We start from the raw sequence: 11450 nt of genomic DNA, 5'->3' as shown, positions 1-11450 counted from the left end.
ACTACTAGGTAGCATGTAAAATACAATTCATGCACATAAATTGGGCGTTTGTAGGCTGGGAGGATCTGTAATGAATGCCTAAAGTGAGCAAATCCATGGACACACCAGAACTGGATCAAAGAGCTGGATTTGCTCAGCCCTTCAGGCCATCATTCCAAGTCCACCCAGTAGACAAAATGCCCAATTTATGTGTAGCACAGTCTTGAATTCTCCTAACAAGAACATTCTTTCATTTCATCAGTGTTGTCCTTTTGCAGTCCAAACTAGACCTACCTCACAATTACAACTTTACAACATATAAAATTGCATTAAATTTGCAGCACAGTAGATCCTCTCAGTTGATCAAAGCAATTAAGTTAGCCCACTGTACATTGGATTCAGTTAATCCAAAATTTAGACACAATCTTGGAATAGAGAATTATGATAACACAGCATTTTTAGATATCATAAAGTATGATTTATAAAATGTGATTGCCCAAAAGTTATAAACCAGATTACAATCCTTTTCTGTTCAAAAAATCGAAGGCAGCTTTTGAAGGTGATGAGATGTCATGTCCCAATAGGAACATTTCTTCAACTTTTTAAACTAAGGTCTGACGTTAAACATTGGAAGTGCCATAGGTAACCTTCCATAGTCCTCTGGGTCAGAGCAGCTGCAATGTAACAGACCATCCTTTCATAATAGGAAAGGTCACTGTGACACCTGACCAAATATTCCACACAGCAAAACAAATTAAATTCTGTGACACCTGTTGTTCAGATGATGGATCTCACTTCTGAGTTACAAAACTATGGGTTCAGTCCCATTTTGCTGCTTAGCTAGAAGATCTTTCTTTCGGATGAGATTTTAAACAATATCACAATTTTTTAAAATCCGATGGCTAAAGAGTCCTATGCGGGAGCGAAAGACTCTGTGCAGGTACAGCAAGTGTTGCTAAATGTGGTGGGTGGATGGGTACTTTGGGAAGTTGTATGCTTGAGAATGGTGTCCACATGCTCCCATTGCCAAAATTCAAAATGATCAATGTCTTTTCTCTTTTGCCATTTGCATGGAAACATAATGTGCAGGTGAGGATATTACATACCTGTATTTTCACAAAGATTGAGAATGTCCTGGGGAAATATTCTCTGGTCCTCCTGGAAATTTCTTCCTGTGACCTCAAGAGTATTTGCGGCCAGCCTGTCACAATCTTTATGACCAGAATTTGCATGAATCACTGGGTCAGTTGATTTCAAGGACTTGCAACATATGAAATTGTTAAACGATTGGACAGGCTAGATGCAGAAAATATGTTTCTGATGTTGGGGAAGTCACAATTTAAGAATAAGGGGTAGGCCATTTAGGACTGAGATGAGGACAAACTTCTTCACCCAGAGAGTTGTGAATCTGTGGAATTCTCTGCCACAAAAGGCAGTGGAGGCCAATTCACTTTATGTTTTCAAGGGAGAGTTAGATTTAGCTCTTAGGGCTAAAGGAATCAAGGGATATGGGGATACGGAGCACTGATTTTAGATGATCAGCCATGATCATATTCAATGGCGGTGCTGGCTCGAAGGGCCGAATTACCTACTCCTGCACCTGTTTCTAATATACAGGCTTCAAACATGGCAGAGTAGCACCATTGATAGAGCCACTGCCAAAATGTCAGCAATGAGATTGAATATCCCACTCTTGCTTCTGTTTTCATGTATTGCACTCAATCTGCTGTATAGTTTTCCCATGTATACAATAGGCAGTCAGAAATTAGCCTGAGGGTAGCCAGAAATTGCCTACCTCATGCAGCAAACAAGGGTTGTGCAATTTGTTCACAGGGACTAAAGTGGGCGATATGTCGCTTCGCCAAAATACTCAATTATTCTTGTGATCACAGAACTTTTATCCTTGAGACCTAATCTCAGTAGCACCCCGAGTATCTGCTCCAGTTTTGGAAGGATATCTTGGTACTTTTTGTGCCTGCATTAAATATCCAACAAGATAGCACATGCATAGCTCTGCAAAACCTCAGATTTATTATGTACAAGCAGCAAAAACAAGTATTCTCCAGTCTTAATCTTGAAAATTCAAACAGAAAACCAGTCTACAAAATGGTCAAAATCCAATTTCCTTCACTGATGTAGTATGGGTTACAATCAACTCACACTGTGTACAGTACCATTATAGATGATACTCAAAACTCCAAATACATTAGCAACTTCCCAATGCTGGTTGAACTTTAAACATTTAATAGCCAAGTTGTGACATCTGAAGGGCAAGGTGAGCACGACGTGCAGGAAGCAGACTAGATGCTCTGTACCAGCCCAAAACAAGCAGATTCAGAGAAATCAGACAGCTATAAACACAAACAGCTGTCACACCTCGAGAAACTGCAACTCCAATGGCAAGTTTGAGTGCACACATTCATACATCTCTTCTGCCTGTTCTCTTGGTTTCAAGGGCACTTCTGTCTCTTTGTTGGAAGTACTTTCTCTGCTCCTGCACAGCATGTTCCAGTAATGGCAAGTCAACTCCATCCGCATCAATTAGCAGCCGAGCCTGGATCACAGGAACGTTCCCTAAAAATAATGCCACCAAGTTAATATCCCAGCAATCAAAACAATTGCAGCATGTGAGAAAAGCAATGTAACTAAGTTTCCAGCCCTGTGGTGAGCTTCTCCATCTTAGCCAAAGTACTGCAGCTGGCCTATCTGCCCAGTACACAGAGTGGATAAGAAAATAGCTATGATCATCCAATTTTCCAGTTAACTGCACAAGGAACCACAGAATCCAAATTTTGAAATAGTTCATTAATGATTTACTAGGTGATATTCAGCTGAACTCAAAGATCAAGGGACAAATAGTCCAATTAGCTTCTTTTATATCCCTACATCCTCTTCTCAATCAGAAAAATTTAGCATCAAACAACTTGAGACAACAATAGAGTGACAGGATGAATGATTACTCCAAACTATTTCATAACTTGCATTTGATCCTGTAAAACTGTCAGACCACAACTTGCACATGTTAATCATCCTTAATATTTGAAAGAATAATGCATCTTCCTTCCATTGAAGAATGCTTACAAGCATGATATTTTGTCCTTGTTAAATCATATCCAGATATTTATTTATGATCCTATTATCAAAAGTGGAAGAGACAATCATCTGTTCAGAAAGAAATGTCTTATTCTGCACAAAGTTTGTTTGCTAGGGTTTCCAATTCAACCGAATGGATTGGACTCAAGGGAAGAACAAAGGAGATAGCCATTCCATGCAAGTGTAGCAAAAGCTAGAATTTGCATCTGAGGAAATGAGACCAACTTAAATAAGCAGGAGACTGCGGTTTTAAAACTGCACTGTAGTTTCATATACACCTAAACCACTGATTTTCAACAAAAAAATGTATCATTACTGTGAGTAAAAGTGATCAGATATTAGTTGGACGTATAGACTTGTGAAGTGCGCAGACATAAAATGTAGAGTGGAATAAAGAATGTAGAGAGATATATACTCAATGGCAAATATTGAAGGATGGTTGGGAAATAAAACTTTGCAAGTAGCAGGGAAAGCTAATGTCAGCTTTAAACATATGGGATCCATGGCTATGTAAATACCAGCATGGAATATAAAACCAAAAGAACTTATGCTGCAAGTAATTAGGAAAGCTAACAGAATGTTATTGTTCGTTGCTAGGGTAATTGAATACAAAAGTAGTGAAGTTATGCTTCAGTTATATGGTGCACTGGTGAGATCACATCTGGAGCATCTGTCCAGAATTTGCTTCTTTATTCAACGACGGATGTTGATGCATTGGGAACAATTCAGAGTACCAGACCAACTCCCAAAATGAGAATAGGTTGGACAGAGTTGTTTCTATTAGAGCTTTGAAAAATAAAAACGGATTTGTCACGATAGGCATGGTGATTTTTTTTTCTTGTGGGATAATCTAGAATATGGAGTCAATGTTTAAAAATAAGGGGTCACCATTTAAGACTAAGCCATTTTTTTTCTGAGTATCATGGGTCCATATACGCAAAACAGAGTGGAAGTTACAGGTCTTCCAGTAGGTCCAAAATCACATATACACCAGATATGCAAGAAAGGCAGACCATCTTTAAGGCACATTCAGCACTTTACAATAGAAAAAGAGAGATTCTTGATAAGCCTAGATGTGAACAGTTACAGCAGGTAGATAGAATTGCAAAACAGAATTCATACTCAGCCATGTCCTTGTTAAATGGATAAGCAGGCTCAAGAAGTCATGTGAACTATTCCTGCAGCCAATTCATATGTTCATAGCCTTTATAAATCACATGGTAGGACTCAGCTGGATTATGGGCACTGCAACATGGGAAGAATGATGGAGATGATCATGATGCCAAGTATATCATCTACAAAGTGTCCAATGATGAAGCCCAATTATTTGCAGCTGCTTCTACAATGAGTTGGCTAGCCTTGAAGTGATCAGAATTCAGGACATTTGCTGATGATCAGAAAGAATGCTTAGCTCTCTTTGCAATCGATGCACACATACACTGAGAGTTGTATATCATTTCACTGCAATGTTGCAGTTCAATAATGAATCAGGCAATGATCATCTCCAGCAAATATTAGTGTAACCCATGTCTTCTTAAGAATTAATTGAATTATTATCCCTGACCATCAAAGAAACTTGAGAAACTGCTTTGCACCTCTCCACAAAGGTAGGGCGAGACCCTGGGTTTTCTGTTCTGAGTGCCTCACTTCCCCAAGGCGCAAGACAGGAAGATGATGGAATACTCTTCAATCGCCGTTGTTGGTCAAGTCCAGCTCTCCTCTGAATGACAATCGTATTTGTAATTGTTCATGAAATACCAATTCCATTGGTAGTTTAAGCATTTATCCCAGATACCCTAAACAGTGGAAGTTGCAGATCAACCACTGGATCTGGAGTATACCAGACTTGTGAATGACAAGACTTATTTTCCCAAGGCCTAAGCAGATTCATTTTCATAACAATCCATTAGTTTAATGGCCAATATTACACACACCTGCTTTCATTTCATGTTTATCCAATTACATTAATTTAAATTCCCTGACACACCCCAGGATCATTAGTTTACACCTGCAAACAATATCCCATTATGCTAGCAGAGTGCAATCTATAACTGTCTAACCATTCCCGTAACCACAGGGCTTCCAGAAGTCTGTTCTCACTAATTTTCTAAACCTGCCACATGTTAATGACAAACTGGAATTGTGCTCTTTATACCCAAATTTAAGCTATACAAATATAGAGGGAAAATTGGATTAAGTACTGACCTCTGCTGGTTTTAAATCTGCACTTCAGACAGCTTGAGATTTAATGGACAAAAGTTGAGATATAATGGACAGATGGAACAAGCCGTCATTGGCATGCACAAGCTGGAATTGCCTGCAAGCACAGCTTGCATTTATCTATCAACTAGATTGTGGTAAAACACCCCCAAGATGCCTTACAGGAGCAGTGTCAAAAAAATGCAGCACAGAAGTGTTTGGATAGATTATTAATGACAAAGCTAGGATTTAGGGGGCTTTAACAACGAACTGGTTTAAGCTCAAAGACCAGGAAGCCGCATTGGAGAAATTCCGTGAGATCATGTTGGAGCTGAAACAAATCATTTTCATAGCCTCCCCCACTCTACCTGTTGTGCTTTCCATCTCTCCAAGTGCCATATATTCTGTTCCGATCCGAGCTTCAAATGGTTCCACCAGTGAAGTGAGGATTTGAAGTCTGTAATCATTTGAATTGTGATGAACAGAGAGTGCTGCCTCAGAGATCCTGGCATCATAATTAGTTAACCTACAATATTAAAAAAATGTTTAAATGGAGAAGGTGACAACAGGAACAGCATTGTGCTACACCAGAGGTAGGTCCAATATGTTTCTGCTATTTTGTATATGGTTTGAAATTTTTATCAATTGGCTGTTCAGGATTTCATTCAGCCTGAAGAAGGGTTCCAACCCGAAACGTCACCTATTCTTTTTCTCAAGAAATGCTCCTTTATCCGCTGAGTTACTCCAGCATTTTGTGTCTATCTTCATAAATCTCTACATTTGCCAAACAGTTCAGTCTGGAAACAAACATATCCATTTACCTTTTGCAAAGCAAAATTTCCTGAAGAATCAATGGGCAACTGAGCTAGTGGGTTAGAGGAGAGCACCAAAAGGAAGTTTACATCACAATCCTTTAGTTACATCAAATTTGAAAGTCAGATATAGGCTATTCAACCCAGCTGACCCACACTATTCTTTATTTGCAACAGCTCATCCACTTACTACCATATCCTTATGTTCCTTTATTCATATGTGGAGAGGATGTTTCCTCTAGTGGGAGAGTCTAGCACTAGAGGTCACAGCCTCAGAATTAAAGGACATTCCTTTAGGAGGGAGATGAGGATGAAATTTCTTTAGTCAGAGGGTGGTGAATCTATAGAATCCTTTGCCACAGAAGGCTGGAGGCCAAGTCAATGGATATTTTTACACAGAGATAGATTCTTGATTAGTACGGGTGTCAGGGGTTATGGGGAGAAGGCAGGAGAATGGGGTTAGGAGGAAGAGATAGATCAGTCATGATTGAATGGCGGAGCAGACTTGATGGGCCAAATGGCCTAATTCTGCTCCCATCACATGACTTTATATATGCATCAATTCACCTCTTCATGAGTCAATTAATATATTGACATACAAGCTAGTAAACATATTGAAAAGTTTACAATTTGCATTATCAAATTCTGTCATGATAACAGGCCAACAAAAAAACAAACAATACTTCAGAACAAATGTGTGCAAGTATATTTTTCCACATAGAATCATTATTGAATGACGTGCAGGACAGCAGTGGAATTCAAAGTGGGAGTCAGTTAGATTGTTATTAGAAGAGCACAGGTGAAGGAGGTTGCTGACTCATGTGAGGGATAAACTAGATCAGTGCAAGAAGAAATTATCTGTCTGGAGGCTTTTTCTGTGTATTACTTCCTTATAAAGAGGAATACAGGGGAAAGTAAGGCAAGTGTTGATGTGAATTATGCAACTATTGGCACGTACCTGCCAAATGTTCTCACTGTACTTCCTTCATCCACTGCACCTGAACAAATCTCCCACAAAAAGTGAAATTCGCCAGGCTTTGGTAGCATTTTCTTTTCTTTTCTCTGTTTCAGTGAGAGTTAAAAATCTGAAATTAGTTTCTGTTTCTATAGTCATTGATTACATTGAAGATACAAGTTACCTCTGATTGTCACAATGGGGCTTCAGGGTTGGTTATCACTTATCACCAAGAAGCAGCATGTCTGTTACCATCAATCCTATATTACCATTAACACTGGAACAAACAGCTGGCAATAATGCTTCCAGGTTTACAATGAAAGTAATTTTCAGAGGCAAAAAATTAAATGTAGCGCTGGATGAAATTTCGCTCCATGATACATATAAATCAGTTGAATACATCCCCAAAGTTTGTAGAGAGTTTGCCAAAGTGTGGGGGGACGATTTAATCCAAAACACGATGTTGGTGTGACATAGACTATACATCTGGTGGATGAAATATGGAAGGAAAACTGAATCAGTCCACTCAGCAGAGCAAACTGCTGTTGGAGGAACACAAGACTAAATTGCAGGAGGAATGCAAGACCGATAAACTTAGATCTTTTATATGCACACGGGTATTATTGCTATCACAGGGACATAGTTGAAAGAAGGGCAGGTCTGGAACATTCAAGGGAACAGCATCAGCATTACAGCAGAAGGGTGTACAAAAAGGTGGTGGCATTGGAAAATTAAGTACTGGTAATTCACAACTTGAGTAAAGAAAGGATATCCCAGAAGGTACTTGAAATGGTCTTACAGATAGTGTTTTGGAGCAAAAAGTTCAATTTCAATGAGGCCTTAAACATACATTGAAACTTCAGACTGAAGAAAGGTCCCAACAAAAATGTCACCTAGTGCATGTACTCCGGAGATGCTGCTTGGAAAGACACCAAATGCGTTTGACCCACTGAGTTACTTTGGCACTTTATACCCTTTTACTAAACTACATGGTTAACAAAACTTCAGATCAAGCGCAAGGCAGCTGATCCTTGCTTTTTGCATATTTTTCATTCATTTGTTCAATACACCATCTATATATCCCGTTTCCCTTTCCCCTGACTCTGTCTGAAGGGTCTCAACTCGAAACAACACCTATTTATTTTCTCCAGAGATATTGCCTGACCATGCTGAGTTACTCCAGCTTTGTTGTGTCTGATCCTGTTCCAAGTCTCCCTGAGTGCTCAAACTTGATGTAAGAACACACCATGACCTAAAACCATGGACATGTTTTTTTTTGCAAACTTACCACACAATGTTGACCTTTACTGAGGGATTTGCCTGTCAATGGGCCAGTTTCCGAAAAAGGGTCTCGACCCGAAACGTCACCTATTCCTTTTCTCCAGATATGCTGCCCGACCCGCTGAGTTACTCCAGCTTTTTGTGTCTATTATCGATGGGCAAGTTTGTTATGTTGGGGGGGAAAGCGACTGCTCCAGTCGTGCCCTCTTCTCCAAGGAATAGATCGGGTAGATGCACAGTCAAGGACCAGAGGACATAGGTTCAAGGTGAAGGGGAAAAGATTTAATAGGAATCTGAGTGATAACTTTCTTTACACAAAGGGTGGTGGGTGTAAGGAACGAGCTGCCAGAGGAGGTAGTTGGGGCTGGGACTCTCCCAACGTTTAAGAAACAGTTGGACAGGTACATGGAGAGTACACAAAAATGCTGGAGAAACTCAGCGGGTGCAGCAGCATCTATGATACATGGGGAGGACAGGTTTGGAGGGATATGGACCAAATGCAGGCAGGTGGGACTAGTGTAGCTGGGACATAGGTTCAAGGTGAAGGGGAAAAGATTTAATAGGAATCTGAGTGATAACTTTCTTTACACAAAGGGTGGTGGGTGTAAGGAACGAGCTTGTTGGGTGAGCTGGGCCGAAGGGCCTGTTTCCACACTGTACCACTCCAATTCTATTTTATATGTTCGACAGATACCTAGTCTCTGCAGTCCATTAGTTACTCGAGTGAAGCAGCGCCACTTCTCGCTCATTCTAGTCTAATCCGTCTTCTATCTCCCGCTTCTGGCCTTTTTCCTCCCTCCCCCGCATCCGCAGCCCGCGTAACCCGATTTCGTCCCTCAGATGAAGCTCTTTTTTTAATAAATAATAAGATTAAAAGGGAAAACAACGGACCGACGCCGCTCCGGTGGTCGACGGCCGACGGCCGACGCGCGGACTAAAGCTCACGGAGCGGACTGCAACGGCGCGAGCAACCCCGCCGCGAGCGCCTGCGCGGTCAGATCTTTGGGCGGGGCTGGGGCTCGATCACGTGATGGTAACCGTGGCGACCGCTACCCCGCCCCCCGACGGACGACGAGCGGGGAGGGTAAGGTGACCGTAGCCATGGCGACCGGAGGAGGGACCTCACCGGGTGCGAGGTCAGGTGACTGTAACCGTGCCGACTGGTGGGCGGGGCCGAGCTTGCAGCGAGGTCAGGTGACCGTAACCGTGGCGACCTGAGGGGAGAGGGGGTCGAGCGGGCTCAGGTGATGGTAACCATGGCGACCGGAAGCAGACCTGAGTCCCAGGCAACGCTTCTCCGGGTCACCTGCACAGGTATCAATCAGCTCGGTGCACCACTACTGGGCCTTTTAATATCACTCTGCTTTGATTATTGTCTACCAGAATTATTGTAGTGGAACGTAATATTGGACGCACATCTTTTCATAAGTTCATAAGTGATAGGAATAGAATTAGGCCATTCGGGCCATCACGTTATTGTTTTTACTCTCTCTTTTAATGTTTTTATTGTCGTGTAATAATTTTTTGTCCATGATTAGTCATGTACATCACTTTGTTGCAACAGTGGTTGTTTTTAAAGTGCTCTATAAATAAAGTTATTATTATTATTATGTCTACTCCGCCATTCAATCATGGCTGATCTATCTCTCCCTCCTAACCCCATTCTCCTGCCTTCTCCCCATAATCCTTGACACCTGTACTAATCAATCTATCTTTTGGGAGAGACATCATCCGCCCCACCCCTTCCCACCACACCAATGGACCCGTGAAATTTCCATTTTCAAAGAAGAGCAGATAAAGTTCTCACTGTAACCCCGTTTGGCACATCAAAAACATTCCTTTCCATCTCCCTTCCACTCTAGTCCTACAAGTTCCACTGTTCGCATCCCTGTCGTTTGCACATCTTTCCCAGTCAATACTGAATCATTATGGACTCTGCCCTTCCTGAGGCCATCTGTTTCAGGCCCTGTTTTGTTCCGGCCTTCTCTATGTCTGAAGATGGGTTCCAACCCGAAATGTTACCTATTCCTGCCTGATCCGCTGAGTTACTCCAGCATTTTGTGTCTATCTTTAGTATAAATCAGCATCTTCCTTCCAACACACAAAAACATTTTTGAGCCTTCTTTACAATGTAGAATCTTGGACCACATGTTTTGGCAATTCTTGTGTATTAGAACAGAGAAAGGTATAGCACAGAACAGGCCCTTTGACCCACAGTGTCTTTGTCGAACATGATACCAAGACAAACTAATCTCATCTGCCTGCACATTATATCAATCATGATTAGTATCGTTCATATCCTACAAAACACAATATTATTTAGGTGTTTCTTGACATTTTTAAGTTCAGGGATTGAAGATAAAGTTTCCCCAAGGTTAGTACGATGTAGATAAAGAACAAAACAAAGAGACTTCTACAGGGGCACAGTAGAGAGCATGCTGCCTATTGCAGTCGCTGCCTCAAAAAGGCAGCCAACATTATCAAGGACCCACACCATCCTGCCCACTCACTCATCTCTCCGCTACCATCGGGTAGAAGGTACAGGAGCCTAAAATCTGTTACATCCAGGTTCAGGAACAGCTACTTCCCCACAGCCATCAGGCAATTAAACTCGCCAACAAACAGACTCTGAACTGTAACAGCCTATTGCACTTTATCTGCTTATTTATGTGTATATTGAACTGAACTGTTCTGTATTTTTGCTCTGTTCTGCAGCAAGCAAGAATTTCATTGTCCTATCTGGGACACATGACAATAAACTCTCTTGACTGGACTTGACTTGATTATGTTTTTATTACCTCTCACACAGATGCTTCAGTAACAAATTGAAAGGGGAAGCAATTATTGAGGTTAGTGAGTTCAAGTCAAGAGACTTTATTGTCATGTGTCCCAGATAGGACAATGAAATTCTTGCATTGCTGCAAGTTTATTTCATGCGATAGATTTAAGAAAAAATAGAGCTTGACACAGACCGTGCAGGCAGGTGGGTTGTTCATGTGCTGTATTGTCCTGTTTGAGAGCTTATTTAACTCATTTCTTTAGTTTAGTTTACAGATACAGCACAGAAACAGGCACTTCGGCCCACCGAGTCCGCACCAACCAGCGAACCCCGCACATTTAAGGGCCTGTCC

General features: G+C 41.3%; 1 protein-coding gene across 3 annotated transcripts; it reads right to left on the bottom strand.

Moving 5' to 3' along the window:
• Nucleotides 1–1987: 1987 nt before the first annotated feature.
• Nucleotides 1988–9305, bottom strand: ten1 (TEN1 subunit of CST complex). Of its 3 annotated transcripts, none has more exons than XM_033049656.1 (4): nucleotides 9211–9305; nucleotides 7042–7145; nucleotides 5640–5797; nucleotides 1988–2553 (listed from the first exon to the last, which is right to left on the bottom strand). In XM_033049656.1, exons 2-4 carry the CDS (start codon nucleotides 7128–7130, stop codon nucleotides 2399–2401), a joined length of 402 nt encoding a protein of 133 aa, XP_032905547.1. In that variant the 5' UTR covers nucleotides 7131–7145; nucleotides 9211–9305; the 3' UTR covers nucleotides 1988–2398. The 3 variants fall into 3 exon arrangements, with proteins under 3 accessions (XP_032905547.1, XP_032905550.1, XP_032905548.1); XM_033049659.1 differs by having other exon boundaries at nucleotides 5640–5728; XM_033049657.1 differs by lacking the exon at nucleotides 9211–9305 and adding an exon at nucleotides 8327–8540.
• Between the last annotated feature and the right edge of the window lie 2145 nt (nucleotides 9306–11450).

The sequence above is a fragment of the Amblyraja radiata genome, chromosome 33 (assembly GCF_010909765.2).
Source record: "Amblyraja radiata isolate CabotCenter1 chromosome 33, sAmbRad1.1.pri, whole genome shotgun sequence".
In the NCBI taxonomy this organism is placed as follows: Eukaryota; Metazoa; Chordata; class Chondrichthyes; order Rajiformes; family Rajidae; genus Amblyraja; species Amblyraja radiata.
The sequence above is the reverse complement of the archived record's forward strand: the minus strand, read 5'-3'. Positions and strand labels throughout refer to the sequence as shown.